Source organism: Peromyscus maniculatus, chromosome 14 (assembly GCF_049852395.1).
Source record: "Peromyscus maniculatus bairdii isolate BWxNUB_F1_BW_parent chromosome 14, HU_Pman_BW_mat_3.1, whole genome shotgun sequence".
In the NCBI taxonomy this organism is placed as follows: domain Eukaryota; kingdom Metazoa; phylum Chordata; class Mammalia; order Rodentia; family Cricetidae; genus Peromyscus; species Peromyscus maniculatus.
The window spans coordinates 55,584,046-55,605,808 of NC_134865.1; the positions used below are offsets into that span (position 1 = coordinate 55,584,046).

Here is a 21,763-nt window from a genome sequence, read left to right on the forward strand (position 1 = left end):
TCCAGTCACATCGCAGTAGTCACTGGCAAACACATAACTCCACCAAAGTGGAGGAAATTGCCCGGGGAAGGAATTCATAGTGTAGCATTAACACTGAAGGGTTTCTCAAAGCTACACTCTCTTTCCTCCAACCTCAGACCATTGAGTGGGCAGCCTTTGCCCACCTCTCTGATGCTTGTCTCCCACCAGCAGAAACTGAGCCAGGCCTTGACACTCAATTCAGTCGGGAGGCACCGGGAATCTTCAGCACTTTTCTGTGTTTGCAGACTGTGGTTTGTCCCACCTCAAGGACACCGCAGTCCTGAAGGTCAAAGGACGACTGGGTCCCTTGCCAAGTCTCTCTTGATGAACAGCAAATACTAACTGGTTAGGCCGGGGTCCCATTTTTTCCTCCCATCTCTCGGGCTCTCTCCACCCCTCATCAAATGGTGGTGCAGTAGATCAAGACCATCCCAGCTGAGGTTTGAAAACTGCAACTCTTCTTAACCAAGCTCCATCTTCAAGATGGCCTCCAAACGTAGACATTTCCAGGGAAGCTTGTAATAAGTAACAATTTCTCCACAGCATTTTGTTCCTCGGTGAGAGTTTAGGATGAAGAGCCTAAGCTAAGGGTGAAGAGGCTGTGTGAAGGGATCTTGAAACACCATAGGTTTAAAACACACACACACACACACCATCAACACACGAGTGATTGGTGAACAGTCACAAAATGGCTTCCGCTAAAATGGGAAGTGTTGAGAGGGATGCACTGTGCGGGTGAATGTGAAGAAGATTCCACAGGGCTGGGCTGGATTGTTCTTCCAAAGTGCAAGCTCCCTCTGGTAGAAATGTGGAAAGTACTGGCTGAAGTCCCACGGGTGAGGCTGGAGGTCACGGGCCGGGCGGTAGGTGAGTAGAGACCTTGCCCTCTCGGTTCCACAGGTCCATGCCCTTCTGTAACTATTCATTTTCCTTACAGTTGGTCTGTGTGAATATGCAGGAGGAGAGCTCCATCTGGATCAAACAGGACTCCAGTTCAGCCTCTCTGGTGGCATGTCACATCCTGTGACCTGAGGCCCTAGGCCTGACAGCCAAAGGCTGAGGCTTTCTCTTTGAGCAGCTCCCAGCATAAATGGCAGCTCCAGCTTCCTATAAGAGACAATAGAGCATTAGCAGAAGCCCTTCTCCTAACTGTTGGGCCCCAGCCTAACGACTTTAACGTCTGGTAACGCCTATTTGCCTTTGACTTCCATAATATTCAGAGACCAAGTCTCAGTCCTGAAGGCGTGTGAGGTCCATTGCTCAGTGCAAAGTGAATGCTCAGAGATATAAATGCTCAGAACTATATAAGGAGCCCCACCCCTTTGTCACACCTCTTAGCCATCCTTGGTACACCTGTACTAGTTCCCTTGGAAACTCACACCTCCCCACTGTTGCAACCACACATCTGAGAAACCTCTCCTATGCCTCAATTTCCCCATCTGTCATTTGTGAAGTTACACCTAACCTCATAGGACTATGATGATGAAATGAGACAAACTTTGAAAATCCCTTAGCACAAGGCCCGCACCATAGTAAAGGATCAGTAAGGGATAGGCGTGGTTACTGTTACTGTTGTTGTTATTGTTGAGTTCATCATCATTACCTTCTGGGGGCTCGGCCACTGGGGGATTTAAACAGTACATGTGATAACCACGGTCACAGTCATCGCAGAAGAGTAGCTGGTCCTGGCAGATACAAAAGGGATAAATTGGGGAGAAGAGAGATGTCATTACAGTGTCTGCCCCCAACTTATTCCTCTGTTCTTATTTCCATAAATCAACTTTCCAGGCTCCATTTGGGTTCCTCACTGTCCCTTAAACATGGCTTATACTTTATCAACATCTGAAAATAGCCCTCTGACTCCCCAGTTATACAAATCCTTCGCCACCTTAGGGCTCTTCTCAACTCATTATCTTAGAAGTCTTCCCTGATGGCTGCCTTACACTTAGGCTCACAGAAATTCCTTGTCCTGGACTCCCATGGCCAATGATGTTGTGGATTTCTCTGACCCCCAACCCCATGGCAATGACCTAATAATACATGGATTGAATTTCCGCTCTTCCCATCTGTGTACTGGGCAACAGCTGAACTGGGTGGTAACACCCATTGCGTCTCAGAGCTCCTTCAGGATTTCAATGTAGATGTTAAGAAAAGCCTCTTCCCCATCTGGGGGTTGGAGCCCAGTGGGAAGCAAGAGATTGGTTGGTTCTAGAAGGAGAAGCCAGGTGAAGGATGCTAAGAGCCTGAAGTAAGGCAGGGCAATGAGGAAGCAGTCACTGACTGGTGTAGTTGCCTGGGCTGTGGCATAGTTAGCCACTGAGACAAGGCCAGGAAAGTGGCCACGGGGGTAGGAGAGAGAGGACAGCCTCAACTAGAGATCCAAGGTCACCAGGGAGGGATTTCCTGGAGGCTGGAGATCAGGACAGAGGTCTGGGCCCAAGATATAGATTTGAAAGTCACTGGTAATAAGTTGGCAAAGTGGAGGTCCCAGGAGAGAAAGTTCAGAGTGTATGACAGCAGACACCTCTGAAATGGTATTCATGGAAGGCTGTCCCTGAAATGATACACACAGTTTTGTATACAGGTAGAAATGGGTATTTTGCGAAAAATGTGTATTTCTGAAAATAGGGTGAATCCATGGCTTTCACGGAAGTCTCTGAAGTCTTTCCACAAGGAAAGCCAAGAACACATACTTTCACCATTAAGGAGAGACCAAAGGGATTAAAGAAGCCCAGTCAGGGGAGAGGGCGAAAGCCAGCACACCAGCTTGACTCCCAGAAGGTACACCATGGCATCTGAGACCAAAGAAGCTGTAGGACTACATAATTTGGATATGTAATTGTTGTGATACGAAGAGAAGTAATATTAGTGATGTATTAAAGACATCAATAATCCCTACCATAGCACTGACACAAGGCTCCAAAAAAGGGGGGATACCATAGACTGGACTCCCCTTCCCCACAATTCAAGTATATGAGGGTCCAAGCACATTTGTCATGTGTAGTCGTCTAGAATCCTTTCATTTCTTTCCCATTTACTTTTCAGGGCAGTGTTTGCTCATGCTCATGCCCATGAAAAAGATCATCTTAAAGGAGATCTAACCCCTATATCTAAGAGGCTGGATCCACTGATAGCTACAGTGCTGGTGGGATGGCAATCTCATTCTGGGATCTGCAGGAGACCTTGTGAGAAGATCCCTAATGTCCAGGCAACCACTCTACTCACTTGTGGACCCCTATTAAGGCTCTGTATTAACAATTTCAGTAAGACCAAAGTCTAGAAGCAACCCAAACGCCAGCCAATAAGAGACCAGCTACATAAAACCAACAAAGAACCATGAAACCCTAAGGATGGGGATTGTGGCTATAGATGGCTGTGGAATGACTTCTAGGATATTCAGTGGAAAAAATCAGAATGGAGAAAACATACCTATATTCTTACCATTTAGTTATGGGTACAGTATACAGCACAATGCTTACATTTAAACATAATGTAAAGACAAACTTTGTAATTTTTAAGAGGTCATCTGTAAGCAAAGAAGGAAATTAAGTTTGGAACCAGAACATGGAAACTAGATTTTCTTGACTATCTTATTCTTTCTAGATTTCTTTGTGGAACTATTTTGTATAGTCATAAACCAAAATTAAAATCTTACTATTCTTAAAAGGAAATTCTTCATAAGCGAATATACTTGTATATCTAGCTACACAACTATAAACAGAAAGTATTTGGGGTGATGACATATCTTCTTTATTTATTTTTTTATTTGGGTTTTCTTTTGATTCAGGGTCTTTCTGTGTAGCCCATTCTAGCTTCAACCTTATGAACCATCTGCCTCTACCTCCAGAATATCCAGCTAACCCATGATCTTAACAACCACGCTAAATGTAAACATGTGTGTATATTTTCAGCAATCATATTAGTGATGACAGTATTAGAACTGGTTAACTACCTATAGCTAGTTGCATGTGTGTCAAATGTGTGATTGTGATGGTATCACTGAAAAGCAAAATATTTTACATGCTGAAGGAATAGACATGAGATCAATGAATTAGTAGAAAAACCATATGATTAATTCTAGCTGTAATCTAGAAGAATTTGAATAAATAGTGTATTTTGTCTTTTAAATAACAAAAATATGTTCTAGATCTGCCATTGAAAATGTTCTGAAGCCAGGTGGTAGTGGCGCATGCTTTTAATCCCAGCCCTTGGGAGGCAGAGGCAGGCATCAGACCTCTGTGAGTTCATGGCCAGCCTGGTCTTCATAGAGCATTCCAGGCCAGTCAGGGTTATACAGAGAAACCTTGTCTCAAAAAACCAAAAAAAAGAAAAGAAAAGGTTCTGAAACAATGATAAATGCAATAAACCTTAGCCCCTCCAGACCAGCAGTCTTGGGGAGATGGCTGCTTTCAGACTGGCCCATGAAGTGTATAGATAGCTTCCTTTGTCCAAAAGCAAGGAAGCTATGGAAAGCTCTCAGGATAGTGTTGAAAGGGCTTGGTCTCCAGCCTGAGTGTTTCCATGGGCCAAAGAGAATTTTAACTGCAGTGGATGGAAGCAAAACATATTTGAGTTCTTCAGTTCATACAGACAATATTTTTAAAACTTAGTCCCTTTGGAAGATGTTAAGGAAATTGACACTTTTATTTATTTTGATACCACTTTAGACTTAGAGAAAAGTTGCAGAAATGGTAGTTTCTCTATTCTCTATCTAGCTCTTCCAAATAGTAACATCTTACACTGCAGGGTAAAATTACAGAGTGGAGATTACAGTTGGTATAATGTTATTAACTGGCCTATGAAAGGGCTTTAATTTCCTCCATTTCCCCACTTGTTTCCCCTTTCCCAGGATCCTACATAACATTTACTTTTTTGTCAGTTTGTCATGGTCTTTAATTGTTTGTTTTTTTCTTATACTTATTCATTGGAGTCAGTTTTCTCTTTCCAATGTGTGGGTCCCAAACTCCAGTCCTCGGGCTTGGAGGCAAGTGCCTTTACCCCCTGAGCCATCTCACAGGCCTTCTCTGTTTGTATTTTGGGGGGCAGGGTTTCATGTAGCCCAGGCTGGTCTCAAAGTCACCATGTAGCCAAGGACAACCTTGAACTCCTGGTCCTCCTCCTCTGCCTCCAAGTACTAGGATTACAGGTGGGAGCTCCCATACCAGATTACACAGTACTGGAGACCGAACTCAAGGCTCCACGTGTCCTAGGTAAGAACTCTACCAAGTAGAGCTATGGCCTCAGGTTTACTTGGGTTTTCTTTGTGTCCCTCAGTCTGTGACAGTCCCCCAGTTTATCTCCCATTACCTTGACACTTTTTAATTAATAAACTGCATTCATTGATGATGTCATACATATTTATAATGTATTCTGGGGAGGCTCCTCCCAGCCTCTCTCATTTCTCTCCCACCCCTGTCAAACCCATTCTACCTTACACATCTCCTTCTCCCATATTCATTCATTCATTCATTCATTCATTCACTCATTCAACTTCTTGTTTTATTTTGTGCCCCCACAAAGTTTAACTGGGATATCTGTGTGATTCTAGGTTTGAACTATCCATTAGAGTCTGGTGGGCTCACCAGTCAGCACATGACTGGGTACAATGCCCACCTCATGCCAGGATCTGTTAGTCGCTAATAGTGCAGTGGTAGTAGAGTCCTGTGGGTCCCTTCCCATCCACAGCTGACTGCTGGGAAGGCCTGACTTGTGTAGACCCAGGGCCGGTGCACAGCTGCTGTGAGTCCATGGCTTCCATGGCCGTGTCCTGCTCAGAAGATGGCATGGCAGGGCCCTTCTCCCTATCTTTGGTTCTTACATTCTTTCCAACCCTTCTTCCACAATGTTCTCTGAGCCTGAGGAGGGTGGTGTAAATGTTTTCATCTAGGGCTGAGTCCTCCACTGTCCTTTTTTCTCAGCATCTTATACCACCATGTGTCTGCATTCACCTCTGTCCACTATAAGCAGAGACTTCCCTGATTACAGCTGAGGGAAGCCTTTGTAGGCACACACAAACATTAGAGAGGCTGTTTATGCTCTCAGGAATTTGACACCTTTGAAGAATACGGGTTGGGGATTTTATAAACTTCATTGGATGTCTTGGACGAATCTCTTCCCATATGAAGACTGAGGTGTGCAAGCATTTTTGGCAAGACCATCACTACATTCTATCCTTCTCATTGCATCCTATCAGGGTGTCACTAGAGGTGGTATGTCTGGTTACTTGCAATATCATCATATAGCTAGGGTGGTGACTGTCAGTGTGAAGTTACTAATTTTCCTTTGGTAATATGTAATTAGGGACATATTTTGAGTTTATGCCAATATCCTGTTTTACACACTTTTACTCACTACATTTTAAAAAATAATTTGATGCTTGCCTAACTGTGGGCTTATGATTTCTCCTTCTGTATTTATTAATTGGAATTCCACTCTAAGGAAGTATGTACTGTCTTCATATTCCTCCCTCTCCTTCTCTCCTCCCTCCCTCCCTCTCTTCCTCTCTTCCTTCCTTCCTCCATCCTTTCAATCTCATAATATAAGAAGGGATATTTGTGTTATTCTTTACATTACAAGCCAACAGTATCATTATTTTCTTTCTCAATTGTTCCTAGATTAGGCCATTAAGTATTCTTTCAGGTTGTTGGTTCTTGTGTTCTTTAGACACACACTGTCACTTTTTTCTAGCACAGCCCCACTTTCTGACATCACAGGATATTCCAGGCATGTCCTATGTAGTTGGTACCCCATCCTGGCACCAGTCACTTCTCTAAGGATCTCTGGCTCTTTTCACTAGGGAATTCTATTTAGAATCAATCTCTGAGTGTTGGGTATCCTTGTTGCTTCTAAGTCTTTGCTAGGTTTGAAGATGAGCAATGCTCCCTAAGGTCTACATAAGCTTGGTACCCAGGGCAATGGTACTGGGAAAGTGCTGGAGACCTCTAGAGGTGGGGTCTAGTAGCAGGGCTTTAAATCACTGAAGATATACTTTGAAAGTTACTGTAAGACCCATTCATATTCTCTCTCTCTCTCTCTCTTTCTCTCTCTCTCTCTCTCTCTCTCTCTCTCTCTCTCTCTCTCTCTCTCTCCATTTGTTTTTGTAAATGAGCACTTTATTGTTACATGCTTTCCCTGTTAAGTATCCTCACCAAAATCCCAAAGCAACTGGGCCACTTGATCTTGGGCTGAAACTTTCATAACCTCCAAAATCATGAGTTAGGTCATTCCTTCCTTTTTATACACTAATTGGCACATCGCTGTAGTAATGAGAAGCTGACTAACACAGCCCTCTTTGCCAACATATTTAGGAAATAAATATGTGCATCTATATCATTCATATATGCTTATACTGACCGTGAGTACACACACACACACACACACACACACACACACACACACACACACACACACCAATCTAAAGCCAAAGGATTCAGGCTCCTCTCCTCCTCTTTTATGGTTATTCTTATTCTGGCACTTAGAACCATGACTATCTGTCACAATATTCAGCTATTCATTTAGACATATAAAGTCGCTTTCAGATTTACTAATCCGTATGCCCATGAAAATAAACTTCTTAGCTGGGGTACAGCATTTGTGATGCAGCTGTGTCTGTCTTTAGTCTTGCAGCACACAGTCAAAACACCATTTTCCCAAACTCCTTAGGCTAGTTCTTCTCTCGGCTCCTCAGTCTGGTTATGCTATCTGCTTGTTGTATAGATAGACTCATGGCTTACTGTCTGCTCCATTTAGCTTGTCTAGCCTCCTGATTAGCATTAAATATGTAGCTGTCTATGAAGCTTACTCTTGACCCAAGCTATCCAAAATGAGTATTCCCAAGGCCATGTTGGTCCTCCCTTATCCCCACTCATTCCCACATCACTGTATTTCTCCTCCCCATTTCCATCCACTCCTGAAGATAATCACTCCCGTTACCTCCTTGTTTATTCTTTTACACAAGTGCACAGATGTATATGCATTTCCTTATGTAGCCTTTTCCTTCCAATGAACACAGCCTACCATCAATAAGACATTACATTGAACTCTGTTTCGTCCACTCATCGTGGAAATCATTACACATCCATGCACAGACATCCTCCTCTTTTTTTTTTTTTTTTTTTTTTTTTTTTTTGGTTTTTCGAGACAGGGTTTCTCTGTGGAGCTTTGCGCTTTTCCTGGATCTCTCTCTGTAGACCAGGCTGGCCTTGAACTCACAAAGATTTGCCTGCCTCTGCTTCCCAAGTGCTGGGATTAAAGGCGTGCACCACCACCGCCGGCCCTCCTCATTCTTTATATAGCTTCATGGCACAGCTTCACCAATATCTATTCTATCATTTTTCTGTGCATGTACATTGAGGTTATTTCTGATATTATTTTTAATTAATAAACCACCTACCAGACATCTATTTCTGTAGTGGGGTGTATCCTTCAAGGTAGACTCCCACAGATGGGATGGCTCAGTCAAAAGTGAAGTGTGCAGTAGTTTTGTTAGAGATCACCAAATCCCCCACCCCAGAAGGATCATGTCACTTTGCACTCTCTTTAACACTAGATGTAGGAACCAGTTTCCTTATAGTTACATATGTTGTTATACTTGAAAAAATTTTGCCCATCAGATAGATGAGAAATGGGGTCTTGGTTTGGCTTTGAGTTTCTTTAATTGTGAGGGTGTTTGAGTGTTTATTTCAATGTTTAAGGATCATTTTTATATTGTTTATGAATCACCTTTCATGCATGTTTCTTCTTGTTTATCAAGTTCCTGGTTCTCTGTCTCTCATTCATCAGAGCTCTTTATATCCTGGGGCCATTGGCCCTTCTCCTGCATCGACTACAGACACCTTCCCCCCTGTCAGTCATCCTTTCACTGGATCGTGGCTTTTGACTATGCAAATTTTCAGATTCTAATTTTCCAATATTTCACTTTATTGTTTCTCTATTTTGAGGCAACTGGAAAACCTTTCCTAGTGTTTGAAATGAAAGAGGAATCTGGTGCTGGTCCGGTCTTAGTTTTCACATTTAAATTCCCAGTCTATTTGGAGATTGTTCTTATGTCTGAGTGTGAGGTATGAAGCTAATTTTGTCTTCTCCCAAACGGCTCCCCTATTGTCCTGGCATCATTCATTAAAAAGTCTATATTTGACACAGTAATTTTAGATGCAACCTTTATCCTATACTATATTCCCCTATGTAGGTGGGTCTATTCATAGGCTTTCTTTTCTCTTCCAACTGGTTTATTTGTCCACTTACATATCACTACCATACCATTCCACTCTGGGGACTCCCCAAAAGATTTAATGTCTGTTTCCAGCACAGTTTATCAGAATTTCCTTGCCCATTTTCTTTTCTGAGCCCAGATTTTATGTAGCCCAGGCTGGCCCAAAACTCACTACATAGGCAAGGATGATCTTGAACTTCTGATCCTCCTGCTTCTACCCCCCTCCCCAAGGATCACAGGCATGCACTACTCTGCCTAGTTCTACTGTGCTGAGGATTGAACCCAGGACTTCAGGCAAGCTAGAAAGCACTCTACAACAGAGATACAACCTCAGCCCTTCCTCTGCTATCCAAACCCACTTCTTCTTCCGCAGGGACATAAGCATCGGCCTGTCTAACTCCACAAAGGAGGCTTGTTGGTACTGCTCCTGGTGTCCATTTGCAAATCAACATGGGCAAAACTGGTGTCTCTGTAGAGCTGAGTCTTTTTATCCCATGTCATAGGACACTGTTCCACCAGACCTTTATGTTTTCAAACACATTAAATTTTTTTGTTCATATAGACTCTGCACATTCCTAAATATGGCTTCTTGTTGCACTGTAAATATAGCAATGTTTACTAATTCATTAGTTTTTACTTTTGCAAGATTCATTTTTAATTGTGTATCTGTCTGTCTGTCTACGTGTGGGTATGTATACGTGAGTGCAGCTATTGGCAGAGGCCAGAGGTGTCTGATCCTTTGGAGCTGAAGTCACAGGCAGTGGTGAGCCACATGGTAGAGATGCTCAAACCAGAACTCAGGTCCTCTGCAAGAGCAGTTTATACTCTTAACCACTGAGCCGTTTCTCCTGTTCCTAGCTTTCACTTTGTATATTCAAGTTAGCTCTATCGTTGATTCTATAGTTTCCCAGACATACTGCCACCACACATGAAAATAGTGTCTTAATATAGGCAAGGCTAAATATCCTGTATTTGAAGTGATTGAACTCAGAAGTGCTTCCAATTTGTGTGTATTGAAGGAGGCATCTTTGAGTTGAAATCCAAGAAGAAAGGGAAAAAATCCATGTGTTTCATATATGCTTTACACACATATCTTAAAGGTGATCTTATGCAATATTTTAAATGATTTTATGCTTGAAATAAAGTTTTGAGCAACAGAATTTTCCACCTGTGGCATCATGTTGGTAATCATAAAGCCCTGGCTTCTGAGCTCCCTGTGGATCAGCAATGCTCAACTGGTACTGTCATCTGTCCTTGTGCCTCTAATCTATGTCTCTTGTCAAGTGGTGCTAACTAATATCTCTACAAAACTATCGGATGCTGGCAGCATTGAGAGCATCCTTCTTACGCCAAGTTTGTAATGTTGATAGAAATATATCAAGTATTTTCTCATTAAACATGATATGGGCTCAATCAGAAAATATATTTTCTTGTGTTTAGAAGCAATTTTGTAGTTCATGTTTTCTTGAGTGTTTTTTTATTTTTATGAATAGATGATGTTTTTGTTAAGATTCATTTTATTTTAATTATACATATGTATGTGCGTCTGGGACCAGGTATGTATTTGTCAATGGAGGTGGCCCATAGGCCAGAAGAGAGCATTACCATGGAGCTGGACTTGTAGGCCATTGTAAGCCACCTGACATGGGTGCTGGGAACCGAACTCAAGTCTTCTGCAATAGCAGTACAAGCTCTTAACCATGGAACCAATCTCTCAAGTCCCATAAATAGACAGCCTAATGATCACATTTTTTTAAAAACTGATAAAGGAAAAAAGCAACCACATATGCTGCCTTTTATATATGGTACCAAAGGGTAGCATGGGTAAGTTTCTTACTATGGAAGTACTCCAGATAATAAAAGAAGAACCTATCAAGTAAGAAAGTGACTAGTTTGCAGCCTGTAATGAAATGGTCTCACTGAATGCCACGTAGAGGTACCATCACAAAAAGAGAGACACCAAGGACAACAGATGTGGTGATATTTTATCTGTGTCCCCCAATAAAGTTTATCTGAGGATCAAAGGAAAAAGCCATCCACGGTATTAAACATAGAAGTCAGGCAATGGTAGCACACACCTTTAACCCTATCACTTGGGAGGCAGGGATCTGTCTGGATCTCTGTGAGTTCAAGGCCACACTGGGAACAGAGTCAGGTGTGGGAGGGCACACGCCTTAAATCCTAGCACTAACCATAAGGATCTGGAGGTCTGTACAGACAGAAAGTGACAGAACTGGGCAGGAAGAGGAAGTGATGTAGCTGGGTGGAGAGGAAATGAGATGGCGGAACAGAAAGGCATATAGATGTGGGTATACAGGAAGTAGGTCTCTTTGACGGAGGATCTCCAGTGGGTAAGAACGTGGCTGGCTTCTTTCTGCTTCCTCCGCTTTTTATTCCAATTTCTGACTCTGGGTTTTTATTAATAAGACCTTTTAAGATTCATCTTACAAACAGACTCGGTCAAAAGTGTGTACTGATAACCCCACAAGAATGCGTCCAGAAAAAGGAAATCCTGGGAACTCCATTGAACAACTGATTTGTAAGGTGGAGGGGACATCTATGTATTATTTGTAGAATGCAGACATTGAAAGAAACTTCAAGATACATCAGCCGGCTGTAATGCTCAGGCCTCATTTGGATCTCAATTGCAGCAAATACATTTAAGAGACAACTGACTGAGATGAAATATTTATTGGACATTTAATTATATTAAATAGTATTGATTTGAGGCTATAGTAAAATTTTAGTTATTGTCCGTTAAAAAGTAGCTATTTGTCTTTTTATAGGTGCAGATGAAATATTTACCCGTGAAGTTATATGGTGACTAGGATTGAAAAGTAGGGGCCAGGGAGATGGCTCAGTTGATAAAATGCCTGCTGCACACTCGCGAGGACCTGATTCCAGGACCCCGACACCTGCGTAAAATCTAGGCGCACACTTGACACCACAGCTTTGGGTAGAGGAAGCAGTGTATGGAGATAAGAAGAATCCCTGGAACTCGTTGGCCATCTAGGCTAGCCAAATTGATGAGTCTTTGGATCAGTGAGCTAACAGTCTCAAAAATCAAGATGGGGAGTGATGGAGGAAGACAGTTGATATAGACCTCTGGACTCCACACGTACAAGCACGTGTATACACACCTACATAAACAGGTACACACAGCCCACGCATAAAGGATAAGATATTAGTACTTATGAAAAAAGACTGGACACGGTGGCCATTGTTGAAGCTGGGATAGAGTACATCAGCTTCCTTATTCTCTCGACCTTTGAATGTGTTTGAAATTGTCCGTAACAACAAAAAAAAAAGTTAAGTATCCTGCATTTCTTGCATTTACTTTGTCATCCAGGTGAGATCAAGCACTAGAATGTGGTGAAAAATAGCCAAGTGCATCCCACTCGAAGCACTGGTCACCAGTCACTAAATTCTGGAGAGCGAGTGGCCAGGCTGCTGAGGGTAATGGCCAAAAAGACATCCTCTGCTGGCCACCTCTGGCATCTTTCCCTAAAGGCACAAGGACCCCAAGGCAAAAAGTACAAGGGTTTCAAGGGCTGTAGAGGCTTAAAAAAGATTGACATTTTCCCCAGAACCTGGTGCCCGGACCTCTGTCTCCTTTCCACCTCTCAGAGGGCTCCCAGCCCCTCTGCCTCTTCTTGACACAGGGATAACCCAAACTCACGTCGTTCTCCGAGGTCCCACACAGGATGCAGGACTTGCATTCTATACACTGCCACTTGTAGGTCTTGACCGCCTCAGTCATATTCAGAGTGAACTGCAGACAAGTTGGGTGACCTGAAAGAAGCCAGAAGCAATGGTATTAGGACAAAAGAGCGTGACCTGTACCCCTAACACCACCAAGTCCAGACACATCTTGGCAGGAGTATGGAGGAAGGCCGGTGTGGCACTGGCTGGGAAACAGACTGGGAGTCTGAATGGGGCTCTATTCACAGTGCTTGCCACCTCCAGTCACGCCAGATAGAGGCCAAATGGAGAGATGGGCATGCACCTTCTTACTAAGTCCCATCCAGTTCCTCTTCCCCCGAGAACCGTGTGTCCCATTGGTGTGACAAGTAGAATAGAAAGCTGTGATCAGAGAGCACTATAAGGGGTGATGTGGAGCACACAGTTCATGGCAACCTGGTGGGAGGCATTGGCATCACCTCCCAAGCTCTAGATGCAGCTGGGGCAGGACAACTTATCAAAGCTACTTGGAGCTGGGACCTCTGTGGGGCGTTTACCCACCACCCCCACAGTTCCCCAGAGTTTTCTTGAGTGCAATCAGCAGGAAATATTAGATAGAAGGATTTATAGTGGAGAATCTTGCGGAGATAAACAGATAGAAAATAAAGGATAGCCTCGAGAGGGCCTGGAACCTATTCCAACGGGCCCCGACTAGCTCTGGCCCAGGGTTTTTATAGAGACACCAAGGGGTGGAGCAAAAGACCTCCTCCCCCAGCACAGCCAAGTGCAGACCATCTCAGACACCTGCACTCAGGCCCGTGGTCCTGATCATCCTCTATGCGGACCTGCTGGGTAAAGCCACGAGGAACCCGAGAACGGGCTCCCACAGACCTCCTATTCGCACTGCCTGAGGGCGTCAGGGATCACATAAGGTTTTCAGGGACAGTGCTTAGGGGTAATAGGTGGCATTTTGTGGTTCCTTGGATCTCCAGGCCCACAGCCAAGAGATGAACAAAAGCCCAAACTGAATAGTCACAGAAACGCAAGAAGAAAGGAGTCTGGCAGGGAAGGCACGGGAGTGACTATCCCAGCCAATGACCAGGTCTGTCCTCCCAGGTCTGCCGTGTTAGCTAAGTCTACAGCCCCGTCAGGAGAGGGACTGTAAGCTGGGACCACAGATCACACAGCCCTGAAGGAAGGCCCGAGGCTTGACCTGCCAAGCAGGACTCCATCAGCCCCCACTGAGTCTAAAGAGCAATGCCATCAATGAATAGACAGCTGGGAGCTACAAAAGGTACAGACCTTGGCCTTCTAGATGTCAGGGAAGAGAAACTTAGATGATGTCCCCAGGTTTCCTACTGCTGTGACCTGGACAGGCGAAGGCCACTGCTGATTCTGCTGTAAAGAATCAGCAGCTTGGCCCAGCCCAGGGCCCCATCCTTCTCCAGAGCTCCCACTGCACAGAGCATTTGCCCCTTCCACGTGAGGGATTTCGTTCGTTAAAGGATACTATAAACGGGGGTGGGCACCGATTAGAGTTAGTGTCACTTACCAAGGGTGCTGTCCCTAGCCCCCAGCAGAGCCACATCCCAGCAGGAAGCCCATGCTTCCCTTTGGAATCCTCAGAGAGCCCAACGGACCATGCTCGTTTGGGTGAAATACCAATACTTACGCTAGTACGTCAGCATAAGGACCTACCAGATTTTGGACTCCCCAGATATAAACCACACTGAGGTTTCTGGGAGTGTTAGCGTAGGAGTAATAACCAGTGGTGGGAAGACAGGAGAAAGAGATGAGGCCAAAAAGAAACCTGAAATTAAAAGCCTGCACGGATATCCTGCTGGTATTCTGGAAAATGTCTCAAAGTAGGATCTAAGGAGAATACTAGCCAAGCTGTTTCCTCCACTGACCTCTCAGAGTGAAAACAGAATGGGAATAGCAGGGACATTGTCAGCTGTGGACTCAGCGGTATGGGCTACAGGTGCCCAGGTTCTCTGACAGGACATTGTTGGAAAGGATGGCGCTGAGATCGTGGGACATACACCCACCTAGGCGAGGTGGTTTTGTGCAGTTCTCTGGCCTTGGGTCATACCCCAGCTGTAAAGACCCAGCTTATGCTAAGAAGTGCTCATTAACTCAACAACTGTTTCGTGAGCAGCTGCTAAGCTGGCTGTTACGCTAGACAGAAAAGATACGGTGTGAGCAAGACACCCTAAGCCCTCCAAAGAGACCTCAAATTACAAAATCCCTGTGCACAACTGTTTAATCACTATGGTGTGACTAACACCGTAAAGAAAAGCAGAGTCGGCGATGAAAACCAATGGGAGCTCCTGGCCAGAGAGGTCAAGGAAACCCTCCAGGGGAAGAGGCATAAGTCATTACTGGGCAGATCAAAGTTAACTGGGTGGGAAGGAGAGAGGATGCCAGGTAAAGGGAGCTGCGTGTGCAGGCTCTGAGCAGCCAGGAGCTTTGTAAACTAGAAGAAAGAGAAAGGCCAATGAACACGAGTGTAGCTTCTTTGTAAAATGAGGGGGCAAGAGGGCACCCGGGAGACAATGAAGCCAGACTAAATAGGCACTTATGGCCCTTATTTAAGCATTTGGGCCTGTGAAGTCATTGAAGGCTTTCAAGCAGAGCAGAGGCCGGATGATTGTGTTTTTTTAAGAAGCATTCTTAGGCATAGAGGATCTTGAGGCTGAAGATGCAGCTTTGGATCTTGGGGGTTACATATGGGTCAGGTGTGACATAGAACTACGCAGAGGCACACATCAAACATTCACAAACATGTAGGTGCACACGAGCCTGTGACACAACAAAACCCACAAAGGGTCTAGGACCGCAATAGCTTTGCTCTTGTGCGTGGGTATCTAAGATGCTCATCACTGGGGGAAAGGCACATGGGATCACTGCCATTTCATACAAACCTACAGTTACTTCCAAACAGAAGAAAAGACCTCTTAAAATAAGAATACACAAGTGAAAATGTACATCAGCAGGAAGAAAGAGGGTTGGGGGAAGAGAAGGCCTGGAAAGGATTTGCTGCAAGGCTGAGGAGATGCAAGAATTTTTGCCAGGATTGGTTCTGAGGCTGATGCAGCCAGCAGAAGAGAGACAGGAGGACTAGGCTCAGGTGGAAACCTGAGAGAACAACACCTGAGGAAGTGACAGGAAGTGACGCATCTGAGTGCCCTGAAGGTGGGAAAGGGGGCGTCTGAATGAAGAAATCAGACACAGTGCCTTGAAACCACTGAGATGAGGGACACCATAGGAAGAATGTATGGTAGCCCTGGAGAAGGGGATCCACTCTGTTCTGAGCAGGGCAGGCTGGATCAGGGAGGGGAACACAGGGTTGAAAGTTCACAAGACAAGTATGGACTCGAAGTAGAAATAAGGCCAGGCGTGGTAGCACAGCTTTGATCCCAGCACGTGAGAGCCAGTGGCAGGAGGATCTCTCTGAGTTCCAGGCCAACCTGGGCTACACAGAGACCTTGCCTAAAAAAGAAAAAACAAAAAACAAAAAAACAAACTTGAGATTGATTTTGCTAACTAGGTGGTAATTGGAAATATGAGAATCAATAAAGCAGGAAAAAGAAAAATGAGAAGAAAGAAAGGGGAAGGGATTTTTTCTAGAACTAAGCTTTGAGGAATCATCTATTTAAAGACAGAAGAGCTGAGGATGGAATACGTATCTATAAATCCCAGCACCACGGAGCCTAGAGCAAGAGGATGGTGAGTTCGAGACTACCCTGGACTACATAGTGAGACCCTGGCTTCAAAATAAAAACAATGGAGGGAAGAAAAAAAAGTAAAGAAAACAGAATGGCCAGAGAGCCAAGAAACAAACCGGGCCAGTACGGAGGGACCATAGCCAAAAGAAGAGATTTCGGCGATGGGTCAGCTGTGTGATACCGCAGGTTGGTCTTTGTCCCATAAAGACCCTGAAAGAGGGGGTATTGTCTATGGCCGTACCATCCTGAATGTGCCCGATCTGGTCTGAATGAGGGAGTGTTGACGGATCAGCACAAATGCTGTCCTGCTAATAATAACATTCCTCATGGTGCCATCTTCCCGAGGAAGGAAGGTCAGCACATTCCATGGCCTGGAACTCAGCTGGCAGCTGCATTGGAGCCTCTGCCTGGGTGGGGCTAGGGTGGACTGTGTGGTTCCCATATCCCCAACACAGCAAATGCTAGTCATCAGTGGATTCTGTGTCTGAGTTCTCCTACAGCAGGCATGCCCAGTCTTTGACATTGCAACACGATATTGTTGTCTACGAAGTTCACTCTTGAGAGTGGCACGATTGAGTTACAAAAATAAATAAATAAATAAATAAATAAATAAATAAATAAATAAATAAATAAATAAATAAATAAAATCTTGATAATCTCACAATGTTTTACAATTTTGTGTTGGGTCACATTCATAGCTATCCTAGGGCACATGTGTCCTGTGGGCCACAAGATGGACACATCTACAACCTCTACACAAACCCTGTGCTGAGTTCTAGGGACATTTTGGGGTGGTAGCTTTAGTTAGACAAGTGGATGGTAGCGAGTGGATGTTAGAAGCTCCTATTAGAAATCTGAGGGCGGGGGGAGAGGGTAGGATATCGCACAGGCTTTCTCTGTGTTCTTATTTTGAGAAGGTCATTGGCTTTCCAAAGATCTTCTGATATGGAGGAAGAGACATCAGCCACCATGCTTCCAGCCTCCAGGCTAGAACTAGCCTCAGCCCCAGCTCAGAACTCAAGACACTATTCAAACAAGAGAGGAAAACGGGGGCACAGGAATGTTTCTCCTGCTTCTATACTAGGGGGGAAGAGGTGCAAAAAGTTTAGTAGCTATATAGACAGGTCCTAAAACCAAGTCCTGAGTTAAGTTATTTGCCACCATACCAAGTTGGCCATTCTCCAAAACCTAGAAAAAAACTCATAGCATGCAAAACTCCAAAAATATGACATCTTAGGTACCTAAGGAATGTAAAAGGATGTAAAAGTGCACATTGTTGGGCAAAAGAGAACGTTTCCAAGGAAAGCAGTGGGAGCTTGTTTCTAAAGCCTCACTGCTGGGGCTAGTTTTGTCAAGCATTAGTGCTCAAAGTTCATGTACGTAGGAGAGGAGCAGGCACAGTCTTTCCAATCCAAGGGGTGGAGAGAAGAGAGGCGTGTTGCTGTGAAGCAGCTTGCTGAGGCCCAATTACCACTTGGTTGCTCTTGGAAAGTTAACCACCATCTTTAAATGTACGTGCTCGGAAATGTAGGGCTTTTCCCCCGTATCTCCGGCTTTCTATTTTTTTTAATTTCCTTTTATTTTATGCGTATGAGTGTTTTTGCTGCACATATGTATATGTACCGTGTGTATACAATGCCCTTGAAGGTCAGAAGAGGGCATCAGAACCCTGAAACTGAAGTTACAGATGGTTGTGAGCCACCCAGTGAGTTCTGGAAACTGAAGCCAGGTCCTGTGCAAGAGCAGTAAGTTATCTTAACCACTGAGCCATCTCTCCAGCCCTCCATCTTTCTTAAAGCAAAGAATACCTACACTGCTATTTAGCTCAACATCTTGAAAGTTAGACAGCCAAGCAGTGGTAGGGCATGCCTTTAATCCCAGCACTCAGGAGGCAGAGCCAGTCCGATCTCTGTGAGTTCGAGGCCAGCCTGGTCTACAGAGTGAGTTCTAGGACAGCCAGAACTGTTTCACAGAGAAACTCTGTCTCAAAAAAAAAGGAAAAAGAAAGGAAGAAAAAAGAAAGTTAGGCAGTTTACTCCTAGTCCCTTTGGTGCAATTGGTCAATGGGACATTTGTAAGATTCCAATTGCCTAAAGATTTAGAAAGTGTTGGTTGGGTATTTAGCTCAATGATAGGATGCATGCCTAATAAATACAAGGGTTTTCATTGTCTCCAGAACAGAAAATGGCGGCAGGGGGTGGGGGAGGGTACAAGCTGCAGTATGTATGATTTATCCCAACAGGATCATTAAAAATCAAGTCCTTGCTGAAAGTTGAGATCCAAAAGTGAACTTGGTATAAAGATGCATTCCTTGTTCATACCAATCTGCTCCCAAACAGATCTCAACCCTCCCTATAAGCTCCAACAGGAAATGTCATCCACAGCCACCTATTCAAGAGGCCTGGCCCCTGAACTAGGCTTTCAGATGATAGGGTTTGGCTTCATGGGGCTATTTCAGCAGATGGGAAGGGAAAGGAAGCCAACACAAAATAGGAAATTTCTCAGACGAGGGAAGACAGACTGTGGAGATAAAGGCACGGGGTGTTCAGGATACCACAGTAGAAATGCGAAGGTGGGCCTCTGAAAGCAGTGACCACTGCCTTGCCCCTCAAAGGACAGACATATCTCTTGTCCGCACAGAACACATGTGCCTGGGTGATGGACATATTCAGTGTACAGCAATGGGCTTCGATGGGGGTTGAGTCAGAAGTCACATATGTAAAACGCAAGGCAAAATCAGTGTTCATTTCATAACCACACACTCCTGCTTGGAGTCTCCTACACAACTGTCCCCACACCTGGACACTTTAACCTTTTAGGGAAAATGGCATCTAAATACACCTCACCGATTAAGCTCACGTTCTGATTATGGCTTAGAAGCTAACATATGTCTTTAAGTAGACTGTTTCGTGCAGCAGACATCCCATGCAGTGAAATTCAGTTCATTTTCAACCAACCCTGGGCAAAAATAAATACACAAACTACTATGATGTTTTTCTTGTGTTATGATTCCTATTAAAAGACTTTTATTTCATTGTTGCCAATATTTAATTTGGGCTTGGTTAAGCCACATCACCAATTAAATTAAAGGTCTAGGGGTAGATTATCTTTCGAGGTTTGTGCTGAAAACATAAATAAGAAGATACAGAGAAGTGTAAAGCTAGCAGGCTCTATTATTTATTCATTATGAATTTATAAACATCTAATTACATTTTATTACCTTATTTATCAATGTTGAGCTTTAAAAAACTAATTTCTCAGGAAAGGGGAACCTGGATATCCAAGGTTCTCATAAAAGCACATGTAAAACTCAAAATGTGTTCCTTGGTTTTTGCTGTTTCGCCTATGGACATTACATGAAATGCATACATAGCATCACTTTTAACCTGAAGCAGTACCAAAAACAAGTCTCCGTGTGTGCTCGTGAGAAAATAATCAGGAGGCTGGGGAGAAGGCTTGGTGGGTAAAGTGCTTGGTGAGCAAGTATGAGCACCTGAGTTCAATCCCCTGCACCCCTCTAGAGTAAATACAAATCCCGGCAAGGTGGTGCAGGGCTGTAATCCCAGGGCCAAGGAAAAGCTAACCGAATAACCTCTGGGGCTCGCTGGTCAGTCTAGCCAAATTGGGGGAAACTGATCCAAGAAGACATCCAGTGTTGGCATATGGCCTCCAGATGCTATGCACATGCACCCAGACACACCTGAACACACACACACACACACACACACACACACACACACACACACACACAAATAATAATAATAATAATAATAATAATAATAATAATAATAATAATAATAATAATTTTGCTCAAATTGTAAATAGTTATCCATGTTCATATACACAAAAAATTATAATATTTACATATTGAAAATGCATTTAGTTTTTTGTTTTGTTTTAAACTTTCTATTGATTCTTTGTGTCTTTCACATCATGCATACCGATCCCATTCATTTCCCAGTCCTTTCATATCCACCCTCTGCCCTTGCAACCTTCCCCCAAAATAAAATAAAATTTAAAAGAAAAACCAAAACGAACAAATCGCTGGGCGGTGGTGGCGCACGCCTTTAATCCCAGCACTTGGGAGGCAGAAGCAGGCGGATCTCTGTGAGTTAGAGAGGTTAACCTGGTCTACAGAGTGAGATCCAGGACAGGCACCAAAACTACACAGAGAAACCCTGTCTTGAAAAAACAAAAACAAAAAAGCAAACAAACAAACCAAAGTCTCAGTGTGGAAGCTGTAGTGTGGCCCAGTGAGTCACACAGCATACCCTTTAGTCCGTCCATCTTTACTTCATTTCCATGAGTCATTGGTCTGGTTCGAGGCCTCTGGTTTCTACACTATCGATGCTGGGCCCTCACTGGGACTCCTCTTGGATGTCCTGTTGTTGTTCTGTGCATGGAGATCATGCTGTTTTGGATCTGCAGGACAGGCCCTTTCACATGCTCCAGCAGTTCATAAATGAGGTGAATGTTGGGGTGGGCCAACTCATAGCCCTGGTTCTGGGCCTGGGTGGTAGCTGGGTTGGTCGGGCTGCCAGCTTTCCCTCATCACTCCCAGGGCAAGTTCTCCAGCACGGCCCCAGCTAGCTCACCCAGTGCAGCAGGCAGCAAGGGGCAGGGCCAGTTCTCCTGCTCTCATGCCCTCAGGGCAGCTCACCAGGACTCATACCTCAGGGCCAGCTCTACTGTTTTGCCCAAGCGAGGTGCAGGGCCCACTCTCCTGAGTACTGCACTTGGTGAGGTGCAGGACCCACTCTCCTGAGTACTGAAGTTGGTGAGGTACAGGGACCCCTCTCCTGAGTACTGCAATTGGTGAGGTGCAGGGACCCCTCTCCTGAGTACTGAAGTTGGTGAGGTGCAGGGACCCCTCTCCTGAGTACTGCAGTTGGTGAGGTGCAGGGACCCCTCTCCTGAGTACTGCAGTTGGTGAGGTGCAGGGACCCCTCTCCTGAGTACTGCAGTTGGTGAGGTGCAGGGACCCCTCTCCTGAGTACTGCAGTTGGTGAGGTGCAGGGACCCCTCTCCTGAGTACTGCAGTTGGTGAGGTGCAGGGACCCCTCTCCTGAGTACTGCAGTTGGTGAGGTGCAGGGACCCTTCTCCTGAGTACTGACTGCAGTT

At 44.5% G+C, this 21,763-nt stretch overlaps 1 protein-coding gene across 3 annotated transcripts in view; it reads right to left on the reverse strand.

The window, feature by feature from the left end:
* Nucleotides 1–989: 989 nt before the first annotated feature.
* The window catches only part of Dpf3 (double PHD fingers 3), a 292,453-nt gene continuing 271,679 nt past the window's right edge, over nucleotides 990–21,763 (reverse strand). For all 3 annotated transcript variants that reach the window (XM_015991899.3, XM_042260868.2, XM_076551003.1), the window contains exons 9-11: nucleotides 12,912–13,024; nucleotides 1,625–1,706; nucleotides 990–1,128 (exon numbers count right to left, since the gene is read on the reverse strand). In XM_015991899.3, the coding sequence (XP_015847385.1) occupies nucleotides 1,058–1,128; nucleotides 1,625–1,706; nucleotides 12,912–13,024 (266 nt within the window). In that variant the 3' untranslated portion in view covers nucleotides 990–1,057. The remainder of the gene's footprint in view (nucleotides 1,129–1,624; nucleotides 1,707–12,911; nucleotides 13,025–21,763) is intronic.